This window comes from Vicia villosa, linkage group LG2 (genome assembly GCF_029867415.1).
Source record: "Vicia villosa cultivar HV-30 ecotype Madison, WI linkage group LG2, Vvil1.0, whole genome shotgun sequence".
In the NCBI taxonomy this organism is placed as follows: Eukaryota; Viridiplantae; Streptophyta; class Magnoliopsida; order Fabales; family Fabaceae; genus Vicia; species Vicia villosa.
Genome location: NC_081181.1, coordinates 39,312,660 through 39,327,046, shown reverse-complemented (window position 1 = coordinate 39,327,046; position 14,387 = coordinate 39,312,660). Strand labels below are relative to the sequence as shown.

Here is a 14,387-nt window from a genome sequence, read left to right as displayed (position 1 = left end):
GTCAATGATGACTACGATTATTTATTATTTAATTTTTTGTATAGAATAAAATTTAAAGTAATATTTTTAATTAAGGTTCTTTTAGAAATTACTTAATGCAACTTTTACAAATTACTTAAAGAAGTTAATATATGATATATATATATATATATATATATATATATATATATATATATATATATATAAACACTCAAACAAAGCGTAATCCATAACAAATTACATTAAGGTACAATTTAATGTTTCAAATTTTTCTTTTTCTTTTTTGACAAATTCATCGCTTAAGTATTACAACATTAACAAACACTATCGAATTTGGTGTGGAATTATTGTTAGTGTGTAAGACACTTTTAGTGAGGAGAGAAAGAGAGAATATTAAAGAAAATAAGGATTATATTATTCACTTGAATTGTACGAATAAGGATACAACCTATGACTATTTATATACAACTCTAATTGGGCTTGGGCTTACACAACATGGATTATATTTGATATTATTAGATTAGATTATATTTGATATTATATAAATAATATCAATCCCACTAATATCTCAAAAAACCTAATAATATCTCAGCACACCCCCTATAATCCAATTTGCCGAACAACTCTAGTCATAGTCAAACTGAACTATTCATAATTTCTTTCTCAAATTCAGAAATCGTTCGATCATTAATCCTTTGGTGAAAATGCCGGCCAACTGTGCTCCACTTGAGCAATGCTTAACTTCAAGTTCACCTCAATTCACCTTCTCCCTTAAGAAGTGAAATCTAGCTTCGATATGCTTACTCCTTCCATGCAGAGCTGGATTCTTCGCCAGATTTATGGCGGACTTGTTGTCGATTTGCAACACAAACGGTTTCTTCACTTCGACTTCCATTTCTTCAAGTAAAGTTCTGATCCAAATTACTTGACATGCAGCATAGGATCCTGCTATATATTCATCTTCACATGAAGACAATGCCACCACACGTTGCTTCTTCAAACACCATGAGATTGGGACGCCAAATACTTGAAAGAAATATCCAGTTGTGCTTCTTCTATCTTCCTTATCTCCACACCAATCAGCATCTGAAAACAATTTACTATTGCTTATTTTCCTTCAGATTCTTGTCGAAATAGTATTCCACAGTTTATTGACCCTTTCAAATATCTCAGGATTCTTCTTGCAGCCTTCATATGTGACACCCTTGGTTCACTCATATATCTGCTTTCTAATCCGACAGCGAAACCTATATCAGGTCGACTGTTGCACACATATCTTAGAGATCCAATAATTTGTTTGAATAAAGTTGCATCAACTTTGTCTTCCTCCCCATGCTTCTCCAACTTCACATTTGGTTCGACGGGTGAAGAGGCAGGATTCGAATCTTCCATTCTGAATTTCTTGAGAATCTCTTTGATATACTTCCTTTGATGTAGCACCATACCTTGCTTCGACACTTGAAATTCCATACCTAGGTGTAGCGGTGAAATTGGTGAGACTAAAGCCACGGGAAAGACTTAACTCATTTTGTTTTAAATAGAGTCGCCACCGCGCTTTATTGTTTCCAAAAGGAATGGGAGAAAGAGCGAATAAAACCCACAGAAGTTTTTAAAATCAAAACTAATAAACTTATCAGAGATTTGAGTAAGGAGGGTTTGTTATACAAGGGGAAGGTTTTAAGCACCCCTCATATCCATGGTACTCCATGGGAACCTCTTTGTTTATGTTATTGTCTTTGTTTATACATACCTTTTGATGTAGCACCATCCCTTGATTCGACACTTGAAATTCCATACCTAGGAAATAAGACAATTTCCCAGATCCGACATTTCAAATTCTTTCATCATCAGCTCTTTGAACTTCGACAAGTTCTTCAAGCAATTTCCAGTTACTAACAAGTCATCAACATACAAGCAGATGATTGTTATATCTTGTGCTTCCACCTGAACATAGACACCATACTCAGATTTGCATTTTACAAATCCCAATTCCACTAAGTATGAGTTGATTTTCTTGTTCCATGCTATAGGTGCCTGCTTGAGGCCATAGAGCTCTTTGTGCAACTTATATACTTTACTCGCTTCCTTCTGAATCACAAACCATGGAGGTTGTATCACATAGACCTCTTCGTCTAAGGGACCATTCAGGGATGCTGATTCACAAAACCTCTACGTTCTTTCTCCAAAACCCTTGTTCCTCTTTTACTTTCTTTTCTGATAAAAACCTAAAAATCCTTCTACTTCTACTTCTATTTTCTTTTATATTCACTTAATCAATAATTCCATTATTCTTAATAATTATATCGGGCTTAGTTTTCACACCCAATTTTACTACCACCAACCATTAAATAAGTCCAAAATAATTCTTACAACTATTCTCATAAATAATGGGCAATTTTCATCAACCAATTAAATCAACTAACAACATGACAACTTAAATCAACATTCCACAACAATTCACAACCTCAACCAATTCGAAAATAATCCAAAAATAATTTAATGAAATAATTAATTAAATTACGAGCGTTACAAGAATAAGCAGCTAAAAGTGTGAACCAGAAGTTCAAATGAACATTTTGAAATAAAATATTTCTTTTATTATTTTGATCCTCAAAGTTCAAAACACTATTTTCATTTGCAAATTTTATGAAATAAAATTATCGCTACTAATACTCCCCTCAAAGAAGATTCTTCTATTGGACAATCTAATATTGCAAATGAAATAAGGAGATCTTGATAAATTATGTCATGGATGAAATGGAACGGAACCGAAATTAAGATAACCAAATAAAGTCGACATTGGCAATGTATTTGTATACAATATATAGCTAAAGATGATAAATGATAACGAGGATCATAAAACAAGGTCTACCAAAGATTATGGATAAAATGATAATTTGTCAAAATGAACAAAGCATGAACCCAGGTCTATCAAAGATAGTAGATAGAGTGAGAATTGACCAAAATGAATATATTCAATTTAAGAAGAATTAAACTCACTTTACAAGTGCCTCAATTTTGGACCTATAGTCCGAACACCTCAAGGTGGGAAACCAATGAGATATAGATGAGTTTTAGTGAAAAAGTAAATTTTGAATGGTATAAAGATTTATTTGTTTCTCAATGATTTTCACAAAGACGTATGATCGAGTTTGATGAAACATATCCACCTGTAGTGGATTCAATTAATTTTTGATATTTAATTAGTCTTGTAGCTCATGAAGGGCTTGATTTGGACAATATATATGTTGTAATATTTTATTTGTATGGTTCACTTGACAAGATCATAAAATTGAACAAGTATCTCTATAGACTAAAACAATATGTTCATAAGTGATATAGTTGTTTCAATGACTATTTGCTAAGGGAGAGATATACAAATAAGTCCATAAGTCCTTGTATTTTAATGAAAAATTTTAGAAAATAATTTTCTATAATAGTTGTTTATGTAGATGACATTAAATTATTGGAACTCCTGAAGAGATTCCAAAAGTTATAAATTGTTTAAAGAAGTTATTTGAGATAAAGGACTTGGGAAAGAAAAAGTCCTTACTAAATGAACATTTTGAAAATGAAACTTTTATATACCAAGAAGGTTATATAGAAAAAGTGTTAAATATTTTTATTTGAAAAAATCTCGTATATAAAAAATGTTAAAATGTTCTTATATGCACAAATCTCGTATGTTGTATACCTCTATGATGTTAGAAGATGGGATATGAAGAGTATTCTTTTACACCTTGAGAACAGGATGAAAAACTAATTGGTCATGAAGTACCATATCCTAGTGTAATTCAACCACATATTTATCTTGCTAATTGTACACACCATGATATGTTAATTCCTATAACTCTATTAGTAAGATACAGTTCTTCACTTACATGAAGACATTGGAACAAAATCAAATATATACTTCGTTATCTTAGAGGTACAATAGACATGGGTCTGTTTTATACCAAATTATCCAAACTTAAATTAACAGGCTATGTAGATGCAGGTTACTTGTCAGATACTCTTAATGGTAGATCACAAATAGGTTATTTTCTTACATGTGGTGGTGAAGCTATTTCATGGAGATCGGTGAAACAAACAATAGTAACAACTTCATCTAATCTTGTAGAACTTTTAGCATTACATGATATCTTTCAGTGCAAAAAGATCGGTCTTCATCGTCAAAGAAATAATCATTTAGCTGAGGGGGAGAAATGAATTCGTTTAGTTGAGGGGGAGAAATAAATTCTTTATTAAAAGGATATTGTACACTTTTTCCTTCACTAGATTTTTTTTCACTGGGTTTTTTTCTAGTAAGGTTTTAACGAGGCATATCTTGAACAAACATCAAGGAGGACTATTATGAATAATGGATTATTGTCTCTCCCTATAATTTTCTTTCTTATTTGTAATAATCTGTATTGATTAGTAACGAGGTAGTTCTTTCACAAAGAATGTTGTACACTTTTTCCTTCACTAGAATTTTTCCCACTGGGTTTTTTCTAGTAAGGTTTTAATGAGGCATATCCATTAAGGACATCCAATGGGAAGTGTTATAAATGGTATGATTATGGATGACCATCAATTAGGAGATTTCATGTTGATTTTCCATTTATTATAATAAATGGTATGATTATGGATGACCATCAATTACATATGTCCTATAAATAGAACTCATATTGTACCAGAATCTCTCACACTCAGAATATAAATTATAGAATATACTATCTTATTCTCTTTCCCACTTCTATTGTTTCATTCAGTTTCATAACAGTATTTTATTTATAATAAAAGTGACTCATTCCTTTTTTTTATTTATAAATTAAACATAAACTATATTTTTCTTTGGTTGAATCTCTCAACCGATAGAACAAGTTACATGTTTATTTTATTTTATATAAACAAAAGTTAATAGAATTTTCTCTAGGTTAACTGTCCTAATTAAGGGAAAAAGTGACTCAATTTTTTTCTAGAATTAATGCGTTCGTGTGTGTGTGTGTGTGTGTGTGTGTATATATATATATATATATATATATATATATATAATGAGAATGTTATTTTTATGTAATAACATGAAAAAGAATCTGAACTATTAGATTTTAAAATAAATGGTTGAGATTATGTGTCACTTTTTTTCTCTCTTCTCTACCATTTATTTATATAATGGAGGAGAGAGAGAAAAGAATGACACATAATCTCCACCATTTATTTTAAAATTTAATGGTTCAGATTCATTCTCACGTTCTCATATAAAAATGACATTCTTATAAGATTCTCTCTCTCTATTTCTGTGTGTTTAGACGTTGGGGATAATTTGTTCTCTCTCTCTCTCTCTCTCTCTCTCTCTCTCTCTCTCTCTCTCTCTCTCTCTCTCTCTCTCTCTCTCTCTCTCTCTGTAGACGTTGGAGATAATTGGTACTCTCTTTGTGTGTGTGTGTAGACGTTGGAGATAATTGGTTCTCTCTCTCTCTCTCTCTCTCGCTCTCTCTCTCTCTCTCTCTCTCTCTCTCTCTCTCTCTCTCTCTCTTTGTATTTTTTAAAATAAATTTTACAAAATTGTTTTTCAAAATATTACAAATTTTTTTATATTGATTTTTTTAAAATTGAAATATTATTTTTGATATCCTATAACATAAATAAATATTATTGAAGACCGAAACATAGTCGAAATCACATTTATTTCAAAAAGTGGTATTTCAAAAATGATTTTTATGAAAATCTATTTGAAATAGCTTCAAAATTAAGTGATTTTTTGAAATTTTCATATCAAAAGAAAAATTCAATTAAAAGATAAAATACCTAAAATAACATTTTAAGAATAACTATTCAAACGAAATTTTAATTTGAAGCTTTTATGAAAAATTTCTTTCTATATATTTTTTACGCAAAATTTTGTAACACTATAAAGATCATCAAAATATATAAGGTAAAATTCTTCTACCAACTGAGGTTAAGTGTTATGTAGTAGTGCAAATTAAGGTAAATCAGAATTTAATTGGGAGGCAGTAGGCATCCGGCATTAAGATAGGAACGATTGGAGAAATATGTTTTGAACTCTAATAAACTCAGGCCTCACTTTTCATGAATTTTTCAATTTTTTCAAAGAATTTGCATAATTTTATTTTAACAACTAGTGCGATATCCGTGCATGCGCACGGGTACATGTTGGTGCCGTGTCATTTTGGTTAATTCATAATTTTTTGTCTACTTAAAAGTTTTGTAAATATTTTTGAGTGTATGATAAATAAGTTTTTGAATATATTTTAATTATGCAAACCAATTAACCTTCAAGTTATTTTGAATTGTATATGTTTTTAGGACAGTATGTAAAGTATATAATATTTAATGTTTAATCCTGGTAATAATAATTTATTGTGTAAAATATTTATTGTGTAACAAAAATATAAATATGTTCTATTTAATAAAATGGAATGCATAAGGTACTACATGATGAAGGGTCCATGCATCACAAATATATCACATGTGTTATAATAATTAAATAATATATTTAATGAATCCCAACAGTTATAGAAAGTTTTTGGAAACATAATAGGATACCAATAGTCAGTAGTGGTACACTACATTTTGTCTCATTTGTTTCCAGACTTTAGAAGTACTTCCGAAATAGAAAGTTCCTAGGTTGTTTGTCATTTTGGAACCGTTTTGCTCACTACTTCGCAGAGCACAACAATGGCGAGGCCCGACCGCAAAGTGGAAGATGAAAGGTACTTCTATGGTGTTTTTTTCATCTTTAACAGTGACACTGCATCTTTCTTCTTGCATGGGTGTTTTTCGTTCCCGATTTTGTTTTTTCTGTTAGTTTTAGAAAAAAGTTTGTAGTATTGTAGATATGGAGTTCATATGGGTGTTGTAATATATAATCGGTAGTAGAATATGGTAATTGTTCATTCATTGTTTTTGTTTGATACCCATTTGTGTGGTTTTGTTTTTATTTTAGATTTACTCATTATACAATTGATTGAATCACATTACTAATAATGTTTGGTATGCATGCAGTTGCTCATCTAAGAAGGTTGTCAGTATGTATGATTCCAAGTTAAAAGAACTATATGTTGACTACCTTTATTATGAGGAAGAGCATGAGGAGAAAACTGGGAAGAGGTCTAAGCTGATCTCCTTTGAAGACTTTTGCTATATGGTGGAACCTGTTTGTGTTGATAATAATAAGGATGAGGGTGATGACATCGGAATGAATAAGGAAGGAGAAGTTGTTGTTGTTGTTGAGAAATCAGACGTGCAAACATCCGTACTAGGTGATTTCAAATGGTAAAACATTTTAAATTAGTCAGTATGATCTAAGTTTATAAAGTCTGTAATATTTTGATATATTATATAGTTGTGTGCAAGAATTGTTTTGAATTTAAGGGCTTTCTATTTTCTGGATTTTTGTATGTTTTGATATTGTTTTTATGTTATTGTGATTGTTTTTCATATGCAGTTGTTTAGAAGTTGATGGCGGGTAGGGAAGTGGTGAGACTGTTGCCAGAGAGGGTTTAAAGGCAAAATCTAGGAAGGCTAAATTTGTGTAAGTATTATGTTTTTAGGGCATTTATTTTGTTTATTTGAAAGACAGTCGTTAATGTTTTTGATGTTACTCCAGATATGCTAGCTCAGATGATGAGTATGAAGGTCTATTTGAAAAATATAGTGTAAATCAGATGCAAGTTGTCAAATTATTGAAGGATCCTTCTGTCGATGAACAGAGCTCTGATTCGGATAGGGATGATTCAGGGGATGAAGGATACGGTGTGTACTACAGTTGGAAGCTCGAGGTTAAAGATGGACAGAGCATGCAGACTAATGTGCAGGTAATACTTTAGTACTGTGAGTTTATATGTGTTACGATATAATAGATATGGACAACGATTTTACATTTTATATGTTTTCGTTGCAGTCTTTTCCTGCCTGTGTTACAAAACACTATCTGCTGTGGAATCAAAGAGGCATTGAACTTATAGACGAAGATACTCGGAAGAGCTATTATGTGGAGATTGGTTGGCCAAGGCGAAACGAAAAGCCGTTTAAGAGGGAAAAATTTATGGCCGGAGGATGGCACGAGTATGTGAAGAACAGGGATGTCCGAAATGGAGATATCTTGTGGTTCACCATAGAGACTCCTCCGAGACGTCTATATGTTACGTTGATCAAGGCTTAGGGTGGTTTGGATTTGGATGTGTAATATTGACTCTGTTTTGTTTTTTTGTAATATGTATGGCTTGAACAGTGTGGTAGGTTTTAGAGAAGAACTCTTTGTTGTTAAGTTTTGGTGTGATGCAGGGGAAGTTTATGTTTTTTTTATGTTCCTGTGAACCATTTTATAACAATTGTGAATGCAGTTTTCTTTGTATTAAATTATAAGATACATGTGTGATCCTTATGGAAGTCTTTTTGTTCTGAATGAATCATATTATTGACTCAAGTTCCCATAGATTATTGTTCTTGAGTAATATATAAAGAAGTTCCAATAATAATATTACATTTATATGGTGATTTTTACATTGACCTAAAACTGGGAAAGATAATTTGTTAGTTTGGGCTGTTCTTTTTATTAAGTCTCAAATAGTAGAATTATTTCCATGTTCTAAAGATTATGTTGTTTTTTGTGAACTATAGTATTTGTTTAGTGGTATATGATTTAATTTATTTATTTTAAATTTATGTTTAGTGTTTATATTGTTGGAGTTATTTATTGGGTGTGTTTATTAGTTTTAACATAACGTTAAACGTTTTGAATTAAGTTGCTATTGAAAAGAATGACCAAATTAAGAATTTCGGTGGTTGTAATAGATGAATGGTCAGGTGTGAGTAGTAATGGGCTTTTAGTGTCATTACTGTTGAACAGAGTAATATATTACTTCATATGACGTAGGAAACGTTTTGTTGGTTTGGATACGTTACATTGTTTCATTTTTTAATATAAGGTTTATGCCTTCAAAGGTTTTACGACTACTTTTTCAGAAGTTTGGTGGAGGAATGACCGAAATGGGTGACAACAGTCCAATGATTTCTGGTGGAAGGTGATTTTCTGCGTGTAAATTTGATTTGTAATGTTGACGGGATGATCAGCTAATGTTGATACACGATTGTTTTTTTCTATTTGCATGTTCATTTGATGATTCATGTTTTATTAGAAATTATATACTGATTATTAATAGTCTTTGTTTAGCAGGAATGCAGCGAAGATGAAATTTGAAGAAACATGGGATAGGCTGAAAAATGAAGTTTTCATAAAGAGGGTGTTGGAGGAGAGGCGGATTCAGAAAGAATGGAATAGAAGTTGGGAAATGTTGAACATGGGAGGGAGGTTAACGGGACGCCTGGCAGTGGCCGTAGAAGAAGTGCTCGTTTATGGGGGAAAATAACTGGGAAAGATGTTGTCGTTGAAAGATCCACTGAGGGGCAACGTGATAACAGTTTGGCGAGTGGAGATGTGGCTAACAGGAGGTCTTCTCCAGTTATGAATGAAAAAGAAAAGAGGAGCAGGAGGGTGGAATCCATTGATACCAAGGAAGAGGATGGACACAAATACTATTCCTGGTGTAAGGTTATTGATTCTGTCAAAGTAGCTTCTGAAAAATGTGCTTGTAAGTATATTAAGTTAGTTATGTTTGGGTTAAGTTTTGTCAAACATTCTGGTTTCTGAATTTCCTCTACTTCTATTTAAGTTGTATGGTTAAAGATGATAGATTATATGGCATTGTTGCAGCAATTTCCTCAAGAAGTCATCCGCAACTGCTTGGACAAGCGCTATACGCACGTCTTGTTTCGTGATTCTGACTTCAAAAGGGTATTCAAGTGTAAGCTTCATTATTCCAAGAGAGAGTATTGCGTTGAGAGATATCTTTGGAAGGGTTGGTGCGAATTTGTGAAGGAAGGATGCATTCAGGATGGTGACCGGCTGAGATTTGTTATCCGCAACAAACCTTGTACATCAGTGGAACCTGGGACACAAATGGTAGTTGTGGCAGTGGTCAACCGATCCAGGTGTGGATGATTGTGGTTAAATTAAAGGCCAAGATGGTAGTGGAAATATGAGTGTGTTATGTAATGAGAGTTTTAGTAATAAGTGTGTGGCAATAGTTATGTATTAGCTGTGGTGTTGTGTTTGTTTTTTGTTGTCAGAAGGTTGATGTAATTGTAACATGGTTCTTTATGTTTCATGTTAGTTGTTGGATAAGTCTTATAATATGTTTAATGTAATATTATATTTATTGTGTGGTTATTATATTAATAGATATGTTTTATAAGATATTTTATATTGAATGTTTATAACTGAAATTAAATGTGAATGTTACAATATTGATACCATATATGTTTGTCATTGTGTTTGGTTCTATAAATAGACATAAAACCTGATTGAAACAGAAATAGTTTCCAGTGTTTTGAGTTTCATACAAACACAAGTTGTGTTGTTGGTGTCTACTAAATGGATAAAACAGGAATTCTCATTCATTCCAGACAGATTGATTGTTTTTTAATTAGGAAAGTATGTTCACAGGTATGTACAGTAGTTTCTTGAGTAAAGAGTTAAGCATTGGTGTTATGTTGTTGTATATGCTAAAATTATCTCCACTCATGAATTAACTATTGTAAATTTGAAGATGTATCCTGAAATTGATCCAGAATTCACACTGAATTACGATGACGAATTAAACAAAGGTTGGACAGTGCTCAACAACCAAGGTGTCCACCATGAGTTGATCTTTAATAAAGTTGGCGATCATCCGATGATAATAAGTGGGTGGTGCTTGTTGGAAGCATATTTTGCTTTTCCTGCGGGCGTTATTGTGGAATTTTGTTATTATGGGGACAATAATTTTGGAATAAACTGGTTTAAAGAGGTGGCAAATTGGGTGGATTTACCATACTTTCACAGCCGATACACATTTGATGACAACATTCATTCGTTTGTTGTTACAGTTTCTCAGTCTTCATTAAATGAAGGAAAATTAGTTTAGTAACTTCTGGTCATACTTTTCAGTTTTTTTGGTTAAGGTTTAATTAAGTAATAGTGTGAATTAACAGTTTGTATTTGTATTGCAGAAGTTGGGGTTAAATACTGCAAGAATCTTGGGAAGTTGTGGGTATGAAGCTCTTGTTTTGTGTGGGGACAGCGGTATGTCCACAACAATGAAACTGTCAAACATTCATGATCCTTACAATATGGAGTTAGGTCCTGGGTGGGATATTTTTTGTAGATGTCATACAATCGATGCCGGTAAATGTATTGTATTTCGAGTTGGTGTCAGATGTCGTTGTGCAATATGTTACGTTTATAGGTTTCCAGGTTAGTATATTGCAGTAACTGGCAGATGTCACTATAATTGCTTTTGATGTTTTTTAGTGTTTATCTATAAGTAAACCTTAAAAGGGATTGAAATTTAAGAAACAGTATAATAAAAGCAACCTCATTTTCAACAATGTGAATGTATTCAAATATGGTACAAAGAGAGGAATTATATATTGTTGAAGATCTCCTTGTAAACTACATTTGTAGTTTTTGTTTTAACTTTTGCATGTTGGTCATGTATTAATATTCTGATTCCTTTTTTTGTTATCACTCTTGATAGTGCAACATATATTTGTCCATGTGTAAAAACATCCCTTGGTAGGTATAGACCAACAGTATCCAAAGACTGTCCTTGGGATTTGTTAATTGTCATGGAATATGACACTATAATGGGGAACTGTCTTCTGTTGAGCTTGAACGGCCATGGTGATTGTGAAGGTGACATATCCATTCGTGGGAAGTAAACCTGATTGCCACAGTTCTTTCCAGCTATTATTGAAGCTTCAATAACATATGTCCCCAATTTTGTTACTATCAACTTTGTTCCATTACATAGTCCTTCTGACTGATCAATATTCCTCATGAGCATAATTGGTGTTCCAACCTTTAACTTTACATGATGGGTAGGCAAACCAGATGTACGGAGCGAACTGAGAAATTCTGGAGTTAGGATATTTACCACCGTGTCGCCATTGATTTCGAACTTATCAACAGAATTGGAGCTGTAGTAATCCCGCATGTCTCCTGTATGAAGAATATAATGAGTTAAGTGAAATTAATATGAAAAGTTGATTTTTGTAAAGGTTGGTGAGAAAGATGTAGACCTGGGATTAAGTCAAGGATATGATTGTTTATTTCATCCACAATTTCTAATGTTGAAGCCAGAATTGCTCGACCCTTAAGGTATTGGATCGAATGATAATTGTGAGTAAAGTCAGGATATGTAGCATCAATAATGGCGACGATTGGGTCTTCGAATTGTGTTATCAACAGGTCAGGTGGAATTTCAAAATCTCCCACACCGTCATTGGGCTCAGATACCTTTCCTTCGCTAATTCTTAACAACCATTCTGAAAACTGTTGCATTTCATTTTTATCATTTTGTGTCGGACCGGATTGTAGGCGCATGTTTTTGGTTAATGTTAACACTTGAACAGAATTCCATATGTAAGACGCATTTATGGCAGAATGTACAATATCTGAACGGCTTCCTCGAGGGACAACAGGTAAAATCTGTTTGAAATCACCTCCAAAAACAACAACTTTTCCACCAAACATCTCCTTTGAGTTACTGTATTTAGACATTACATCTCTGAGCGTTCTATCAAGTGCTTCAAAAGTATGCTTGTGTGCCATTGGAGCCTCATCCCAAATAATTAGTTTAGTTTGTCTAAGAAGGTCTCCCACATCATCATTGTACTCAATTTTGCAAGTAGAATTATCTAGTGTTGGCACTGGTATCTTAAATTTTGAATGTGCAGTTCGACCTCCTGGCAACAATAATGACGCTATACCACTGGTTGCGAATGTCAGTCATATATCATGTTTGGACCTTAGTGCTGCCGCCAGTGTTCTCCACATGTATGTCTTACCGGTCCCACCGTAACCATGTAGGAAGAAGACTGCACCATTCTGTGAGTCGACTGCTCCCATAATTTTTTGATACATACCTCTTTGTTCATCTGGGTCAAGGTGATCAGTAAGGTCTTTCACAAAATGGTGATTCTTCAATAGCATAACTACCGATATATTTATTACGAATCTCTAAACAATAAACCAAACAAACAGTAGTATTATAAAAAATAGTTAATAATATTATCAATGGTTTACCTGTAAGTCCACCAAAGAGATTTGTGAATTCTGTCTTTGTTTTTGCAATGTCATAATTGCGTTCATCATATATCAGTCTATTACCTAATTGTTGCAGAACATATCCATCTGGATAAGGGATTGGTTTGAAATATTTTAGTGTCCTTTTATTTTCTTAAAGCAGCTTTTCTATTTCAATCAGCGTCAAATTTTGGAATTCGGCTTCTGTGAGAACCAATTCTGTTTTTCAACATTATAAAGAAGAAATTTAGGAATTGGATAATAGGAGAGATCAATTTGGTTGTAATTATATATATATATATATATATAGATACATAATATAACTGCAACAATAATTTAGGATATATTGTTTAAATTTACACTCTTAAAAACCTGTATTTAAAGCCAATTGCCTTTGAGCATGTAGGACACCATCAGATAACAGCTCCCATGATTCCCTCCAAACGTGTGCTGGGCGATTAACAGCGCCTGACAATAGCATCACCACAAATAGTTTTCGGACAAAATGTCCAGAGCCCCATTGACTGGCCTCTTTGAGAGCACCAATATATTCTTTGTCATCTTCCAGAAATCCCATGGCGAAGCATGAATCTCTAAATGTTTCATATTGGGTGTTACCAACCTCGCGAATTTCTTCATAACTTGTTGGTCCCTTGACTACCGTCAACATCATCCGCAGGTAAAAAGTTCACCTGTTGTTGGTGAAACCCATATCAATCTCCCAATGGTGAATCCCTTTTTGCGGGGCCTCCACTCCCTTTCTCTTTTGTGGTAAACAAATTTAGATACAAATTGACCATAAGTGAGTGACTGTGCCTCAGTATACTTTGAGTTTGCAGATAGCCAACCAGTAAACATGGAATCAGTAACACTTGCATTCTCCAAAACATTTTCCATGCGATCGTGATCAGTGTAGTAAACAGCCTTTTCGCCTACCAGGTGATAAAACATACACTCAACTGCCGGTATTCTACCATGAATGTGAAAGGAGTAAATTCTCCAGCATGTTTCACATGGTGAGATATATCTGCAATCTAAGTATTGTTTTATTTCATCAACCGGTTCGTTGTCGTTGGTTGACACCGAAGCTGTTATTCTATCATAGCCTTTGCTAATGTATTTGAAAAGATATTTGATCGAAGTGCTCTGGTTACACCATTCCATGTTTATATGTGCGTTATATTTTAGGAGAAATCTTTTGCTATAAGGTACCACATGACGGTTGTCCAATGTGATACCATTTTTTTCAATAATGTGTGTTTTTGATCTTCTCCTA

At 33.0% G+C, this 14,387-nt stretch overlaps 1 protein-coding gene across 1 annotated transcript; it reads right to left on the bottom strand.

Annotated features, from left to right (window-relative positions):
• Positions 1-11,447: 11,447 nt before the first annotated feature.
• LOC131648888 (uncharacterized) lies at positions 11,448-13,165 on the bottom strand. Its single transcript, XM_058918619.1, has 4 exons — positions 13,112-13,165; positions 12,874-13,045; positions 12,106-12,771; positions 11,448-12,025 (listed from the first exon to the last, which is right to left on the bottom strand). The coding sequence occupies exons 1-4, from the start codon at positions 13,163-13,165 to the stop codon at positions 11,448-11,450; spliced, it is 1,470 nt and encodes a 489-aa protein (XP_058774602.1).
• Between the last annotated feature and the right edge of the window lie 1,222 nt (positions 13,166-14,387).

What these genes read in the sequence shown, in the direction of transcription:
- LOC131648888 (XM_058918619.1), bottom strand. Translation starts at nt 13,165, where the DNA reads ATGACATTGCAAAAACAAAGACAGAATTCACAAATCTCTTTGGTGGAC. An exon ending in TCTCTTTGGTGGACTTACAG is followed by an intron (nt 13,046 to 13,111) that starts GTAAACCATTGA and finishes TTTATTGTTTAG; the next exon opens with AGATTCGTAATAAATATATC. An exon ending in TATCCTTGACTTAATCCCAG is followed by an intron (nt 12,026 to 12,105) that starts GTCTACATCTTT and finishes TTCTTCATACAG; the next exon opens with GAGACATGCGGGATTACTAC.